The 18,415-nt window shown below is 35.7% G+C and overlaps 1 protein-coding gene across 1 annotated transcript in view; it reads right to left on the bottom strand.

Annotated features, from left to right (window-relative positions):
• Nucleotides 1-512: 512 nt before the first annotated feature.
• The window catches only part of sntg1 (syntrophin, gamma 1), a 59,475-nt gene continuing 41,572 nt past the window's right edge, over nucleotides 513-18,415 (bottom strand). The window contains exons 13-19 of the mRNA XM_055033822.1: nucleotides 17,164-17,202; nucleotides 14,038-14,154; nucleotides 12,617-12,688; nucleotides 12,035-12,187; nucleotides 11,820-11,916; nucleotides 4,329-4,435; nucleotides 513-3,639 (exon numbers count right to left, since the gene is read on the bottom strand). Of these exons, the coding sequence (XP_054889797.1) occupies nucleotides 3,457-3,639; nucleotides 4,329-4,435; nucleotides 11,820-11,916; nucleotides 12,035-12,187; nucleotides 12,617-12,688; nucleotides 14,038-14,154; nucleotides 17,164-17,202 (768 nt within the window). The 3' untranslated portion in view covers nucleotides 513-3,456. The remainder of the gene's footprint in view (nucleotides 3,640-4,328; nucleotides 4,436-11,819; nucleotides 11,917-12,034; nucleotides 12,188-12,616; nucleotides 12,689-14,037; nucleotides 14,155-17,163; nucleotides 17,203-18,415) is intronic.

The following is an 18,415-nucleotide window of genomic DNA, read 5'->3' as shown; positions in this document are numbered from 1 at the left end:
CCTATGATGTAGATTCTTAGATGATTCTATGTCAAAGTCAAAGTCTGAACTTTGACCCACTGCAGCTGTGGATGGGTATTTTTTTTGGGATTTGCTGCCTTGCAGGAAGATGAACATCAAGTCTTCTGCAACATCTCTCTGGTTTCCTTCACATATTATCCTGTATTTTGCTCCTTCAGTCTCCCTGTCACCTTTGACCAGCTTTCCTCATCCTGCTGAAGAAAAGACTCACCACCACAGCATGAAGCAGCCACTACCATGTTACACTGTAGGGATGGTGTGTGTCTGAGGGTGTACTCAGACCAGAGTCTACTTTCTACTTTTGAAGCTAACCGAATGCACTTGATTTTATTCATGGTATCATAGCATAAAGGGGTATTTTTACTTCACACTTATGTTGGAATGTGCTTCCAACAAACCACATTAAAATTTATAGTTATGTGAAAAGTGTGGAAAAAGTTCACAAAAAGTGTGGAAAAGGATCAAACGGTATAAATATTTGGCTTGCAAAATATTTAAACCATGGGATACCATAGGATTGTATTTGAGCAAAGTAAATTCACTCATGACTGAGCCGTGATACAAAAGTTCTCATTTATTGATTTATTTCACTGCATATCTGTTATTAAAACATCTGCAAAAAAAAAAAATAATAATAAAATAAAAATAAAGTCAACCTTACCTTCAAGGATCCTGTGTGGCACGGTTATTTCTTATCAAGATTGTTTTTAAAGCACAAAAGCATCACACAGACTTTCTTTGCATAGACTGCACCACCATCGCTTTCCATCAGACGCCTTAACAAGGCTGCACAGCACGAAAAGACTTTGACCCCTTTTAATTTGCTATCCTCCAGAGTTTCTCTTACTCAGGGGCCTCCTCCTCTGTAAATAGGAGGTAAGAGTGTGAATAATTACTTTAATTGACCTGAACTCTTTGTGATTATGATAGTTTAGCTGCCACTCTACAGCATTTACAAACAGTTTGAAACAGAGACAGGTTAAAGGGGTAACTGAAAGCATTTTAAGCTAGAATATTGGATATTTCTGATTTCCTCCCGACCAATTCTCATTAATGCAATATTTACAGGGTAATCTTAAGCAACCATAAAAAAATACACCATGGCCGATTTTATACTTCTAAATGGTTCGAAGAGTAAATGACAAAGAGAGCATCAGTGTATGAGCTTCTTTACCTCTGGCACGCAACAAATATTTAATACCTTAATGCCAAGTAGTAGTGACAGTCCTTCAGGTTATGCTTATAGTTATCCGAGTTTATTCAAATGTCAGTGTTTATTTACATAATTGTTTTGAGAAGAGATATTATAAACAGAAATTGTTTTTTTGTTGTTGTTGTTTGTCCAATTGAGACTACTTATGATGAACCAGATATTCAAAGTCATCTTCTTTATCCACCAACAAAATAAACAGCAATAGACTTTCAGCCAACCTGACCCAAAAACAGATGGTAAATGGTAAATGGACTGAATTTATATAGCGCTTTTTCAATCATTTTGACCACTCAAAGCGCTTTACACTAGAGTCACATTCACCCATTCGCACTCACAAATGCTCACACATTTCGCAGATCGCACATCTACCGATTCGCAGATCGGTAGATGTGTTTATACTTCACAATGCTGAGTGTCAGGCAAGAACAACACAGGAAACAACCTAAAACATACATTTCTCTCACCAACAATGTTGCTTTTTAGTTATATGTGGACTCTAAACTGAGGGAAATAAATCTGACTTTAAATGAGTCTTGAATTACATTGTCCGTTTAAAAACACAAAAACACTTAAAATGAGTGTAATGTCACTCATTTAAGCCTTGACTATAATCCAGTCAAGGCTTTTTTTTTCTTTGAACAAGTTTACATGTTTTAGAAAAAAGTGCTTTTTCATATTTTTAACTCCAGAGGCTAGATGCATAAATCATGTGTACACACACGCATGCATATGCACACACACACACACACACACACACACAGAAAAAACATACATATGCCTTCAACTATTTATGCTATGGGAATATTGAGCCCCATTTTTCAGACCATTTATTTAGCGAGTGATTTCAGTCAAATAGAATGAAGCAAAATTTGAAAAATGTGGAGATAATTTATCATGATTGTAAAAGGTTTTACTAGAACATAAATGAGAACTAACTATTTGAATACCATACTGTACTCAATGTATATATCCCAAATAGAGGGTTTCCTGTCAGGCTATATATTTATAGTACAAAAAAGGAGTTCTTTCATAATTATTGAGATTTTTGCAATGAAACTGAGAAAAGTCCTGCTCAGAAAATGTTATCTAGTGATAATGGGTTATTTGCCTCAATATTTGAAAACAAGACATTTTATGTAATCATATGAATTTAACAATGATATTATGTTCAGTACATTTAGTTGTTTTGGCATAAAAATATTTACTTTCTTGAGATAACTTTAAATAAGTTTGGAATCTTGAAACAAAAGCAAACAAAGAATATAAAACGGACAGATTTCTAAATGTGAAAATGACCCATTAAAGATCATCGAACTACTGTGGCACCAAACTGAAGTGTCATGACAATGACAGTGAACAATGAAACTGTGCCTTCTTTAATGGTTATGGTGCAAAATAATCATTTGCACCATAATCAATAGGTCAGTTCGCTCAAGATAAAAGAATATTCAGCCTGCAATCGAAAGAAAATCACATTTAAATTAATAATAAAAGCAATTAAACTCATTATTCAAAGAAAATGGATGTTGTTTTTGAGGGACAAAGAAATAAAAATGGCTTGCTTTCTTAAGACGAACGAATATTCAACTTGTGACCTTGGGAAAAAAAAAAATCACATCCAAATTAGCTCGCAGACTAAGATAAGGCTGTTATCCCAAGAGAAAATCCCACCTTACTATCCCCAGATAAAAAATAAAGAGTCAGTTTGTGATGTTAAGAAAATCCCATGCTAATTAATAATCTTAAGTAAATTTGTACTTAGCTTCCAATGCAAATGAAGGATTTGGTAGTCTACAGAAAGTAATTCATATGCTTTTATGAGTACAAACCATAGAGCCATGAGTGTGCACATCTTTATGCATCAAGCCCAAGATTTTCAGTGAAGTTTCACAGAAAAAAGACAAACTACTGAGGGAAATTACCAGCAATCTCTGTTTGATATGATAATCATGTGGTTGTCTGAGGCTTGAAAGAAAGACAAAAACCCATTTCATGTCCATCGAGTCGCTCTCAGAAGGTTTTCAAAGAAGAGGTTCAAAGTCAGGTCCAAAGTAATTCCTGAAGTCTTCAGAGATATCAAGTGTAATACTCACAAAGAGGTCTTTATTCTACTAACGCGTCCAGCTATCTGCGACACACTTATAGCCTTGATCCTCGTTCAGCTGTCCGTCGTCTGAGGCGATTCTGGTCTTTTAAAAGAGGTCCGGAGACAGCAGCACCTGTCAAGTGGTGTATTTCAGTTTTGGAGTCTGTGAGTTGCAAGAGAGGCTGGACAGAGAAGGAATCCCAGCAGTCGTAGCGCTGCCTTGGCTCTCCACAAACACTGGGTCCAGACAAGCAACTTTGGCAGCAAAGAAAGCGTGAATACAGTGAAGAACAGCAAAGAGGTTTGAGAACTCCAGCTCCTAAACGAAAGCAGAAAATCAAACATTTACAGATAAAAACAGATATTTACACACACTGTGTAAAAGACCCCAAATACTTTTTTGCTTCAGTAAAATGAAATTCAATCACTTTCTTTCTCACTTTTTTTATTTTATTTTTTTTATTTTTAGGTCAGCGAGGAACATTAAAATTATTTTCCAAGTGCTCAGTGTCTGAATAATAATAAAGACATCCAAAATTTCTCACAATAGTTTGGTGGAGATTTGGACCATTCCTGCTGACAAAGCTGATGTGACTAAGTGAAGTTCGTAGTCCGTCTCACTCATAAGCAACTTTTCTGCCTACAAATCTTTAATGGGGCTGAGCATGCTCCCATTTAGGGTTTTGTGGTGACCACTTTACAAAACCCTTTGTTCAATCATCTGATTATTCTATCAGTAATTTTAATGTATATAAATGCCAAGTTTTTAAAAAGTCATCAATAAATTATCTGAAAATTGTATTATATTATTATATATTTAGGAATAAAATTAATTATTTTGGTAAACTTAAAACAATCTAAAATGGGAAAAACATTTTCTCTGATTTAGTGGAAACAAGGGGAAAAACAGAATATATACCTTTTTAAATAAACTAAACACTAGTTTGTTTAAAAATAAACCATTAGTATCATGATTCAATTTGTACAATTTTGTAAAATCAGACTCACCTTTGCTTCAATAGACTTGGATTCTGTATTTTGGAATAAAAATTTGATCTTGCTTTTTCCATCATCAGAGGATCCTTTTAGCTGGGAGAATTTGTATCTCCACAGTACTGCCTGAAATGACAAGAAAAAGAAAACTAAATCTCCATATTCACTACAATTCAATTACAGGATTTCTTCTCGAGTCACTTTTTTCATAAATTATAAATAATAAAATCTTCAAGGAGTTGATTGGAAATGAGGCACATCAGCAGATTAGTCAAGTACAATCCATTGTGAGAGATGAATGTGCTGTTGCTGCCAGTGGAGAAAATGTGAGAATTCGCAGCACAATTTAATAAGAAGTAGCGCTTCGGTGACTCAATTAGTGCTAAAATCAGTAAACAAAAGCTTCCCAGTTAGTCAGTTTTCAGGCTCCTCAGGTGGACAGTGAGCTGTGCTTTCCACATGACTATGTCACAGTGTGCACACGCTGTTAGACAGTGAAAACTGCTTCTGGGACTGTAGGAACAACTTTAACAATTTGGTTAAATGCGGTGTGAAAAATCATGCTTTAACGCGACATGTGCATCAGATGTTTTTTTGAAACCGGCTTTCTTGTAAAAATCTACAGCGGGTAATAGCCAAGCATAATCAGAGTGCAGCAGAAGTGTCACCTCATCTATTTTGCCTTTGAAATTCATGCATGCTAATCTTGTCAGAGGTAATGATAGAGTATTATCTTGTCCTCAATGCCAATCACAGGAACTTTATCAGGAAGATTTAGAAGGTGACACTCTAAAATGCTAGACATCTGCAGCACTGAACTTATTGCAGCAATGGAAGTACAGCTTTGAACTATGGTATGGCTTATCATTATCTTTATTTTATGCTACACAGTAATTTTTCAAAGTCTGTTAGCTGCTATTTTTTATGCATGTAAGAGGAATCTTGAATGCAAGTTCAACATGTTTTCATAGGATTCTTTTTAATGTTGTTGCTTATATGTACAGTTCTTCTGTTGAAATAGTGTATATATAGACAACAGATCATATTTATACTTTCCAAAAACATTATAAATTTTCTTGAAGATTCCTGGTTTGAAAATACCAGGACAAGAAAGGAAAATAATCAATGTCATCCCAGTATCTGCCACCAATATTGGATTATTTAGCAGGAACTTCTTTGCAGTACTGCATCACTTTTTAATAACAACAATAAAGCCCTCATATTATACTTGAATATTTTTAAATTAGTTTTAGATCAAGTGAAGCCAGGACAGCCTTCCCCACACAGCACATTTCATTTTCCGGGAAATTTTAAATGCTAACTAAAAGCCACTTCCCCACTGTTTTTGATATTACCCTCTTGAAGACCCCTGTAGCGACACCACTTTTCTCTATTAAAAAACAAGTCGCACAATTTTTTAAGGTTTCCAAAAGTGAGAAATTCATACTAAAATAGAGCCCACTTTTTGAAAAGTCTTATTTGTGTTGCAGTAGAGCTTTAAAGCTTCACCATGAAAACTACAGTGTTTTTTCTTTAAGTAGAAGCTGAAATCTATTTATTTCTCACAAATATCTGTACTGGTGATTTTCAAAACAACACTCAGGGTTTTGCCCTGATGTTTTAAAAAGGTTTTAGTACAATGTTATCACATGAAACAGGAGGGAGGCTGGTATTGAGGCTGTACTCAAGACACTGTTAAACAGGACACTTTTTTTCATCCTTCAGGCACAGGCTTCACTTGAACCACTGTAATACTGACTGCCACAAGAGATCCTTTCTGCCCACAGCCATCAATATCTACGACTCTTTGAAGAAAATTGTGTAATATGAGTTATAGTATTTCATTTTGCTCTGTGATTAATAAAATATTTGCAAAAGAAATTCTGTGCACTTCCAATGATCTGGAAAGAAGAATAAATATATAAAACCAAAACCAAACAATTCAATCAGAATGGAAATTTGAGAATAATGAGCAGAATAACATATCAAAAAGTAAAGAGAGTCCCAGTGAAAGGCAAGGTTTATAAAATCAAAATTTACAAATAATTGAAAAAAAAAATCTATTGAATAGGTATCAAAATGTATTATGGCAGCAAATAGTGCAAGACATTATGATAAGCAGGATTAAATCTGTCATTCTGCACTTCTCATGGTTTACCTAATCACATCACTGAGTCATGTTTAAACTTATGTTGTTTAAACATGATGCACATTGAATGTATATAATGTAGAGTATTTCACCAGATTATGCAACTACAAACAGATGTCCTTGTCACGGAGGAACAGAAAGTCGTATTGTATCTTCACTCAAAATTTAAACCTGCTTAGGTGTGACTTTTGACCCGAGACAAAAGAAAATGGAAGTAATGTTATGAGTTTAAATGAGAGGACTTGATATTTCTCGCTTTCCTCTTGCTTGGTATAAAATTCTCCGGTTGGTCTGGAAATGTTAAGACACAATTTAAACAATGGTTAAAATAATCTTTCATTGTTTCTCCGTTTTACTGTGTCACACAGTTTGGCATCAGAAGGCCCAAAAAGCATAAATCATATGAGATGATGCCTCAGAGACATGTTACGTTTTAAATCAAAACCATAAAATCAAATAATAATTAAGTAGATTACAAACAGACAATACTGAAGGAAAAAGATACAACTGCAATCTTCACCCCACACTTTGATGTGCTTGGCTGATCACCGGCTTGGCAGGCTCTGCTTCCCCAAGGAAAAGAACACACATTTGATTGGCAGAAACAAATTCATTACTGCGTGAGATCACATTCACCTTAGAATCTATCTATCTTTACAGGCTCCAAGCTATCCATTTGAAGCCAACAGAAAGACTAAGATCAGTCAGCATCCTATAGTAGCAGCTAGTTGCCAGCTGAATCAACAATGTTAGTTTGTATTTGCAGAGTGACTGTGAGCAGGGTCTGCAAATATAATGTAGGTATTCTCAAGCTCTAGAAAACCAAGAAAAGAAAATAAACATCCATGACTGAGAAATTTGCATTTGAAATTATAGGATGAGAGGAGCAGGGACCTTGTGTAGTTATCCCTAAATCCTCTGGTCAGCTCAGGTTCTGCTATTAGTTTTGACACGCTTCACGCTTTCCAAAAGGTGTAATACATCAAGGGTTTACCTTGGTTGGTTTAAACATTTAACTAGGTGAAACCAGAAATTTACAAACAAAAACTGTCATGTCTGAAGTTAAATCAGAGTAAAAAATATTTCTATTTGCTAAAAAGACTGAAAAGATCTCAGAACTTTATTTATTAATATCTTTAAAATGAGATATTTACATACTGTCATAAACCTGAGTTATCTCTGTGTTGTGTGTCTTATTTAGAATCCCTCCTTTATTTCTGCGTCTTAAATCTCACCATTTCGGTTTTCTCTCTCTAAGTTCTTTTCTGTCTGTATTTTCATTTGTACATTTAGATTGAGGCTCCTTAAATGACTGTTTCTTATTGTTAACTGTTTATGATAGTTTCAGGATTTTCCCCCTTAAGTTTTATGGTCTCCCATTTCTCCTGCTCTTTTTATCTTTCTCCCTCAGCGTGCCAGCTTGCCTCTCAGCACAGATGTTCTCAATCACCTCGTTCTCCTCTGCGTGCTTTCTCCCTCAGCTGTTCTCATTTCCATCTGATTAGGCTTTTGGGTTGCATTGTCATTTCTACCTTTGCCTCAGTTGCTTCCCATCCTTGTTGTTTTGCCGTTGCTTTCTATTGTTCAGGGTTGCTCATCTGTGGCATGTATCTGGTTCCCTGAAGACTGTCTCTGTAAGTGTTTTTGTTTTTTAATGAGCATGCATATTATGACAATGCCCAGTTTTTGTCTGCAATTTTGTCCAACCTCGACAACATCAAGCATACTACATTTCCTCAACATTTTGTAGCGTTGCCTTCGAACTAATATGATTTGGGGCAAATGTTTTGGATTTTTTTTCCACAAGTTTCTCACAGTAGTCTGATGTTTTTAGATGTTCCATTAATATTTACACATAATGTTATTTCCTCATGTCATCTATTTTATTAAATTAACTAGATTCTCCTGAAGCAAAACAGGATGATTCTGCTGCCATATGTCACAGTTGGGGAGGGTGTTTCTTGACTTATAAATGTCCACTTTTTTTCTCCAAATGTAACTGCTCATTATAGCCATTAAGTTTTGTCTGATTTTAACTTCATTCAGTATATGTGAACCTCTAGTTTCAACTGTATGAACAATAAAACACTTATTTTTAAGTGTGAAGCATCAAATGCAGATATTTTGCGCCCTAGTGTTTTCTTATGTCTAAAGAGTGTGCAGTGTCCCAATGGAAGACGAGAAGTAAACTAGATCTCAATTACAAATGTAATCTGTGATGCCTACCACTGGGAAATTTATATTCATCATAAAATTGTAAAGAAAAAAAATGTGGATTTTATTTTGTTTACTAATCATAAAATAATTATAAAAAAATATGCTAGACAATTATACCAGAAGTAGCCACTTCAATATTAGAACAAAAACTTCCATTGGAAACACTGTATGCTACTTCATAGAAGAAAAGTCAAGCCAGAAAAAACGACACTTAAGAAATTTACTACCCTGCTAATACTCTGCTAGGGAACATTTCATTCTGATATTAATGTGGCTGTGTCTAACTCTTAACACAATGCACTACAATAAATGTTGAAGAGCTCCAGGAGGTCTACAAGAGTACAACTAATTAGACGCAGTCTAAGGACCCCCCCCCAAGTCCCCGTCACATTTACTATCCATGGGTCTCACCAGAGGAGAGCAGAACCACAGAAGGGCCACCCTGAAGACAAGGATCTACTGCTCTCATCTCACTGCCAGACACCCCCAGATTCCCAAGTCTGTCAAAATGACTTAAGCAATATGATGCTATATTACACTATTTTAGCAGGAGGTTATTACTTTTTATAGTAAGCATTGATTCTTTTCATATTTTTTAAGCAAACAGCTGTCAAGGTTTTGTTAAAGTAGCCTAAGACTGATTGAATAATTTTTGATGTCAGTCTTCTCATGTTGAGCACTATGCAGATTTTAGCAATGCATTTTTTTTTTAATTTGTACAACATTTAAAATGTACTCACAGGGATATACAGTCATCTATCTTACTAGTTACATCTTGCTATGACCAGATGGGAATTCTTTTGTCTTGAGAACTGCCTTAATTCTCAAGGGTGTAGATTCAACAAGGTGTTTTCTAACATTGCTGGGATTTTGCACTATGTTGACATGCTGGCATCATACAGATGCAATAGGTTTACACAAGTCTCCTTTCTACCACTCTCCAAAGGCATCCTCCTTGGTTGAGATCTGGTTACTGTGAAGGCCATTGGAGTACATTACACTCATTGTCATGTTCAAGAATTTATATCCACAAGGAGTCCCTGACACATGCAAGTGTGTTATCAGGAGCTAGAGGTGAGTTTATTGAAGACCAACTCTATGTAATGGGTCAGGAATATATGAGAATAAATAATAAAGCCATGGATTATTGTGTCAGTTTGTTGTCTGAACATAGCATTTCTTAGTCAACCAGATGGCACATAATTTCAAATTCCTGCTGCCTGCTGAAACTCTAGCATGGGTAAAATAAATAAATAGTTATCTTGCCTAACTTCGCAAAATTCAAACTTGAAGTCGGTATTGTCTGAGTACAATGCCACAGTTTATCACATAACTTCATTGAGCTGTTCTGGTTTACATATTTTATGTCCTAATATATGCAACACAGTAGTAAGTACCATATGCATGCATTGATTCATCTTCCCACTCACTGTGTGTTCATCTTTTAAAGGTCAGAGATGAGCTTACTTGTGTGTGAGCACAGAAGAGAACCGCAGACATGAGAGAAAAAACTCCAAACAAAAGCACTGGCAGATAGATGGTGATGGAGATTAACCATAAATATTTTATCAAGTCTTTGCTTTGTATGTTGTCCATGTGGAAACAGTACTGCAGAGATAGAATAAGATCTGACTGTATTTTGAACCCGCAGATTACAGATCTGTTTGTCAAGCAGTTACATTTTGGTTGGTTTCTGTCAAAGCAGCATGCTTGTCAAATTTGCCAAAAGCAGTTTTCAATTATGGAATAATCCCACTCACATTGTCTGCTACTGCAGTTTACATATGGATTGTGCTTGGTGAATTTCTCTTCATAAACAATGCTCTGGCAACATTATTGTCATGCTTGGGGGACATTGTTGCCACCTACTGCTGGAATTAGGGCCAAAATCGTAGAGAACAATATGGCAGTGTTTGTGTCCCCCTCATCAACATAATGTGCACCAGTGGAGTTGTATGCATGCCTGTGAGACTTGGGGAAAGGCCAAAATGAACTGTACGCTGCATTAAGAGGTTTTAGCTGAGAGGGGTTCAGCCGTCAAAACAAATGAACTCACAACTCCTGAAACACACAGTGAGCAGAATAAGTTAGCAGCAGCACAAAAAAAGTCAGCTGAGGCGTCATGATTTGTTCCATCCAACTGTATACAACATGCGCTGAGGAGAGCACTCCTCCATATTTGAATGGACAACAGAGGATTCCCCTGCCCTAACATAGAAGTTGGCCAACTGTATGACCAGATACTCACCGCTCAGAAGAGGCAGAATCTAAAATTTCACACTTTTCGTTTTCAATCAGTGAACGCTAGCTCGGTAAGCGCTACTGGGTCATGTTAATTTTAACAATCACCAGTGTGGAAGGTTTTGCTGTGAGAACAAAACTTGGTTATTTTGAAAATCACAGAGGTTTCTGGTAAATTTGGAAATATTTGCTTTCTTTTGGAAAAGGTCCAATAGCTCTACATGTAATACAGAGAGTTGTAGAGCTCACCACATGCAAAGCATACCAGTAATGTTCGTTGTTAAGAGAAGAAGCTAAGACGATTTAAAATGTAAACTCTGACCATTTTGTCCTTGTCTAAAAAACTTTGCAAACTTCTGTTGAACCGTAGAGCTGTGTAACACTGACTGCTCCCCATTTCCCACACATAGCATGAGGTTTCCTCCAGTCCTAATTCATCACAATAGAATGCTTGTAGGTCATTTATAGTTAAAAAAAAATTTTAAATAATCTCAGACATCATAGCTTACTTGCGTAAGACAAGTTATTTCCTAATCGTATAGAAAAAAAATCGCAAGTGTGCACCACTTTTTTCATTCTGAGGCATGCACAAAAAAAATTACATATGGTGTAATCTGTCGTGGAAATTATATATACTTAAATACTTTTTACAGCAACAGCTCAATAATGAATAAATTATTTTACCAAAAACATTTTAATGTGAAGACTTTTTAGTTTGTGCAAAAACTGGACAGCAAAAGTTTGTAGAACTGCAATAAATGGTTAATATCGGCATCAGCAGGTCAGAACTTGACAAAACTGTTGATATGAAAAATGTGTACATAAATCCAACTTTGCAATGCTGAAAAATGAACCGATAAATGGAGATGCTGAAGGCTTAACAGAGGGTTGTCATGAACTTGCCTTTGAAGCAGCATCGAAGCACACAAATCCCATGCTGAAGTCAACTGTAAGTCCCATGAGGTGGCTCTCCATTATGCAAGCATATGTTTTACACTGCAGAACAGCAAGATACGATGTTACAACAGTTACAGATGTCTCGAGAGTGTTATCAGTTTTTTGTGCTAAAACAACTGTGCTGAAACAGCCTGAGGCTGTTGTATAAAAACCAGACCTGTATCCTCTCCACCTCCAGAAACGTGGCCATCTGAAAAGCCTTTTCCCAGATCAGCAGTTCACACTCCAGCTCTACGCTGAAGAACATGTCCTCCCCACTCTCTGTCTGAACACTGAAGCAGTGTCTCCTTTTGTCCAAAAGGTCACCGTCCTAAGATAACACAGAGCAAGCTGACAGATAAGACAGCAGCACAGTTCCTTGACAGGCATTACTAATTTAAATAATCATAATTTAATGTGTCGTCTCACAGCTTTCTATAAACTAAAATGCAATTTAAGTTCAGCCTACAGGTAATTGCATTTGTGAATCCATATCAAGCTATTCAAAATCCGTTTTTAGATAATGAATGGCAGATAAATTCTCACCATCAAATTCAAAGTGACCTGAAACCTGCATAGAATAATAACTACAAGCCTTGAGTCTGTCTGTGGAGAAGAATACATGCAAATGTACTGTATAAGTGAGTCATATAAGAGCATCCCTCAGATTCACTTCTGCTGCTTAATATTCTGGTTTACTTTGTTTGAGATCCGCTGCTCTAAATGCTTGGGGAATTGAGTGAAAAATAAAGACTGATACCTTTAAAATTTTGCACATTATTTCATACACGGTAAAGCTTTTCTCTGCTCTGGTCCAGTCCCACGTTGTCACCTGAAAACAGCACATGAATGTTGTTTGATTTATGAAAATCTCAGTGGAGAGGAATAAAAAGATCAGTAGCTGTGCCTAAGAGGAAACACGGCATGTTCTTTTTTTTTTTCAATGGGAATTGCTTGGGAATACTTTTTACATACAGAAAAAACTATTTACAGAACAATGCACAGAGCTTTTGCTAGTAACGTCAAATCCAAAGGACTGGAACATTTACCATATGTCCTTGCTGATTGATTGATGTACCCAGTAACTTGCGAATAGAATTTTTCCCATTTTCAATTTATTTGATTGAGATTTTATGATACAAGTAATGCATTTTTGTGAAGCAGAAGGAAAATTATACTAATCTTAAATCTAAACATAGTTTCGCAGGGTGAGCCTGTGAAAAGCAATTTTCATTGTAAGTTCAGGGTGGTGTGCCATGTTAGTTATTCACCACATAATATTTTGAATGTAGGCCACATAGTTCATTTATAATGTTGTCTGACAAGGAACCTTGTTCGATGTCTCAGCTGTGTTCTCTACATGGGTTGGGGAAAATTGTTAATGGGACATCATATGGCTTTCTTTCAATAATGGCTTGCTTTTTTCAAAATAACTGCACTATTAATAGCAGTAATGGATTTCTGTAGTTTCTTCAGAGTTACCAAGGCCTTTTTATTTACATGCACACAAGTAGAGCGTATGGGATTTAAGGATGTCATTCTAAAGGGGGTCTGACTCGACTCTATGCTTTTCAGATTTGTATTTTCCTTCTACTTCACCAGTATATGAATCCCGATAAAAATTTATGGTTGTAATGTGACAAAACCGAAAAAAGTCAACAGGTTATAAATATTTTTCAAACCCATTGCAACCTTTCAAATTCCAGTTACATCCTTCCACATGAAGGAAGCCAACATCCCAGATAACTAGTTTGGATTAATAACAAAGCATGTCCTGACTTTTGAACGTGCAAGCTCTCATGTTCCCTCATCCTCTCACATTAGCATATTCCATTTATATCAGCACAGTCACCATCAGCAGGCAATTTCAGTTATCTATCAATCTCTTGCCATCAACAGGCGCATTGACAGCTTATCCCTCTCATCATAATAACCCAAATAGCTGCCAGAATGTAAACACATTAAATGATCATCATCAATCAAGACAAAGATCAATGCACCACAAATGATTATAAGTGAGCTGCTTCCTGTTTCTTAAGCAGGAACGCATGCCCCCTCCCTTTCCTCAACAATAGATTAGCATTAAATGAAAATTCAATATTCCTCCCTGAAGAGCAGCAGAAAGAAACAGGAGTTTGATCTGATGAAACAGAAATTAAAGTGACACAAGAGAATGCTTACGGGAGGAGCTGTGAACTTGAAGAGGGAGGAACCCCTCAGAGCGAGGAACTTTGGTGAGTACATCCTGTCCTGAACAGAGTCCTGCTCCTTCTCATCGACCCAGCCCATGTAGATAATCTGTCACATAAAGTCAACAGCATTGTACTTTATAAAGTAAAATAAAATTCAACTGGAATTAAACATGACCTTAAAGGTGTTAAATTTTATATTTTAGCCATGAAATAAGAAAGATGAAATAACTATGTTCACCTAATAATCAAAAGAACTTTTCAACCATGAATATTTAGTACTAAATCCAGCTTTGCAAAGTTGTGAAGTGCCTGGAAAATGAAGGATTTTGCAACGGTAGAAACTATTTTTGAACTTCCTTTGTCTTTATGAGCCTATAGAAAAGAGTTCTTGTGTAAAGATTCCAATTTTTATCTCAGAAAACAGAAATCTACTTATATTCTGGCAAGTGCAAATTTTGGCACAATCTTCGAACTCCAAACTGACTCAGCAGTGACAAGTTAGTATCTGTACTTTTTTCAGAAATTGCTCAGAAGACGGACAACTAACTATTTGATTTGTTTTGGTTTTAGAAAAGACTGATTATTATTATCCCCATTATTCTAGACAGACCAAGATGAGATTTGTCAAACATTTAATCTTTTAGAGAGAGTGCGTAAGACTGGCTGTATAAAAAAGTGAAGGTCAGTGGGTGATATTAATGACACAGTGGAGAATGAGTTTCAAAACTCTAGTCGTAAAATGAATAAAACTGCAGGAAAAGACCTTTTAAAAGTTTTCAGAAAAATATTTAAAAAAGCTATTTCTGCAGAGAAATAAAGACACCTCAGCATGACTCGCACATAAAATGGTTGAAATCTATGCATTTTCAACATTTGCTTTGTTTAGACCCCCAACATTTCACTTGGTGTGGTCCTCACACCAAATGACAAAATGAACTTTATTATTCCAGATAATATGTTAGGTGATGATCAATGTTTCAGGCTTCAGCACATATGATTTAAATTAAAGTCTGATTAGCAGGCTTGTACTGAACTGTAATTCTCTGAATGTGTGTAAAAGCAGGGAAACATCTAAAACATGTTTCCCTGCTTATCCAGAGGGATATTCTGAATAGGGATATTTCTATCCAGATAGGAATCCGGGTAGAAATATCCCTATCCAGATGGACTTTAGGCAAATATCCAATTGATAAATTCTGATAGCATCTAAAAATGTGCTGCATCATCTTGATGGTCCAACAAGAAAGAAAATGCACCAAATCTCTAAGTAAAATTACAGTTCTTTATAAGAATTATAAACTTTGGCACCTTTACTGTCATTTCTCCCTGATGGTTAATACCTGGGATTGAAAGATGCTTTTTTTTCCCCTGATAGATTTCTTCAGTTTTCAAAAGACAAGGCACATAGTTTCATTTGCTGTATGTTGCATATGCCAAGCCAAGTGTGAAAAAGTCCTGATGATTCCCAGACTTTTGGGGAAAGTATTGTAGACTGACATTAAATTTGGATGTGATCTCTCTATGGGTTTTCAGCTTGAAGTTGGTATTTGTTTGAGGTGAAGTCTCCGTAACATGTGAACAGGCTGTCAAAAGTCCAGTCACCCTGTTTGAAATAGACCTGCAAGCGACTAAACAAGCCTAAACGCTTTCATATCCAGTTCCTCCTACTCCTCATTAGCAAACGTATACCCAAGGCTTTCATCTGACAACATGACAAAAACATTCTGAGTTTCAGTTTGGGGCTGGAAAAAAAAAAAAAAAAGATCCCAAGCTGCTTCTCTGATTCATTGATTCATTTTTTTTTTTTTTTTTTCACAAAGCCCTCAAATCAAGGACTGGTTTTATTCACAGTTAATTAAAAATGTGTGAGAAAAGTCAAAGAATTTTAGCTTTAACAAAAATTATTCTCACACAACTATGTCATACTTATTTCTTCATCTAAAAACATGGGATAGAAAAAATGTTAAGATTTTCAAAAATAGGGAGGTTAGGACGTGTCAATATTCTTCAGAAGAAGGAGAAATCTGTTTTAAATATAAAGTATATTTGAAACATCTTTTTAGGTTTCATCAAGGTTTATTTTTAAATAATTTAAGGTTGAAATCTTCTCACAGTCATATATAGGAAATGTTATATACAAATGTGTAGAAGGATGATGATGTCTTGATCAAGGTGTTAAAAAGTCTTGAAAGAAATGCTTTTCTAAACTGCAGCAGCATAATCTTCCACTGAATGTTTCCAGAAAAAAATACAAACTATATTTTGAGCCTTTTTACTCATTTTGGGGAGAAAAAACTGCATGGCACAAAATAATTGTTTTGAATAAAATCAGCAAAGTCAGTTGTTGGTTCCTCTGGTCTTAAAAACTCTGTAAAAACTTTACACTGAGGCAGGAATCTTTGACTATTCCTTTCAGTTAATTCTCTAAAAATCATCCAGAGTTTGGAGTTCACGTTAGGCTTTTTATTATGCTTTCGCTCAGTGACCTAAAATTCTGATGGATTGTTGCATTTCTTTCCTGGTGAAGACAGAGGAGTCTATTATCTTTCTCAATGTACAAACCAAGAGGAACATAACACTGATCTGGAGAACTCCAGAATAAACGAATAAACTAACTACTAGGAAATGAAGTCATATAACAACAGCCCCACCAGACAATAATGAATAAAGGTATGAACAGACAAGAATAGGGCAAGACCTTTTCCTGTTTTACAAAACAACAAAATGAAAAGATTTGTGACACTGTGTAACTTTCCATTGTGAATTATAATCTTAAATTTGCATGGCTGCTATTTTTTATTGTTGTGAGGCAGAAGCTGCAGTAAATAAGCAGAAAGCCCTTGATGCATGTTTGATTTTCTCCATTTAGACTGAAGGTTGACATGATGAGTTAACTGACTGAAAGCACTTAAGTTGTTTTCAGATCATCCCCCAGTGGATGGACTTAAATGATGCAAGCACTTCACATGTGGTGTAATAGCTGGCAATGCAGGCCTGTGTAACTTCTGTGACTTACAGAAAGGCTCAGAATTGACTCCGTTTTTATGTTGGCTAAAGCACAAACATTAAGGATATGTAAAATAAAGTATGTTGAATAATTAATAGAAGAGCTCACCTGCTGGTTTACTGGAAAATTCCTGTTAATTTTCTTCACCTGCAAAATTTAACAGGAGCATCAATACCCACAGTAACATATGTCATAAACATTTTAAAGACCCTATGTGCCTCATAGTTACAGTGGCAAAGTAAGTAAACATTTCAGTTGCAACATATTAACCACACATATTGAAGGAGAACTCAATTAATTCAAAGCATGCAAATTTCAAAACGAGATAGATCCAGCCATTTCCATGAAGTCCAGAGGCTCTTCCTAAAAAAAATCCATTTAAAAAAATCAATTCTCTCTCTGGTAATAAAAGCAGAGAGAGCAGTCAGGCTTCAAATTAAAACCCTGTGTTCAGGTCACAGGTATCACTCACAACTAATCCACAGCTACACCATCAATATAACTCTTTCTTAGAAGCAGAGCACCAAATTAAGATGTCCATTCCCAAGTCCATCCTCCTACAGAGAGCAGAACAAGCCAGAGGAGTGAGCAATTGTTAAAGATACTGAAGTTTTTTGGGGAGCGGAGAGAAGAAAAGCTATGTTTTTATTTCAGCAGAGAAACTGTGAAGGGGGAGGGGGGAAAGACTGATGTGAGCTGGGTGCGAATTTATGGGAACAGTGACAGCAGGTTTTCTCAGATTCAGCTCTAGGGTCTTTATGCTGCAGGTTTGTGAAGCTTTAACTCAAATCAGGAGAGATTTATTAGTTCACTTCTAAACTTCTAAACTCAAAATCAATAATCCACCTCTTCTAAAAGTATAGACAGGAAATCATATCTGAAATATTTTGGCCTCTGCAAGAATGGAAAGAGAAACAAATGTGTGATCAATTTATTTAATCTGTTACTGGTAACAAATTGTGTTGGTTCTTAGTCTATTTGGTTAATAATTATTATTTAAATGTTCCTGATTATGTTTTTTCCTGAATTTGTCTTAGTTTATGACTTCTTATTATTGAACATTTACCACATTCAGATCAAAATAGATACAAAATTAATATTTCCCACGCATTTAATTCCATTTTAAGAAATTTCACAAGGAACCATGTTTTTAAAAACTACACCAAAGAACTTAAATCCTATAAATGACAATACATAAGAACCATGCTGATTTTAGAATTGTCTACTTGTCATTGTATCATGCGGCAGTTGTGCAGAAAAACTGGGACTTCCAAATCATCTTGCAAACTTTTTTTATGGCTATAATCTATTTTTGGAGGGATTTTATTATACCTAAGTCAAAATACACAACAAATAATAA

Source organism: Poeciliopsis prolifica, unplaced genomic scaffold, assembly GCF_027474105.1.
Source record: "Poeciliopsis prolifica strain line A6 unplaced genomic scaffold, Auburn_PproV2 SCAFFOLD008, whole genome shotgun sequence".
Classification (NCBI taxonomy): domain Eukaryota; kingdom Metazoa; phylum Chordata; class Actinopteri; order Cyprinodontiformes; family Poeciliidae; genus Poeciliopsis; species Poeciliopsis prolifica.
This window is presented reverse-complemented; position numbering and strand designations above follow the sequence as displayed.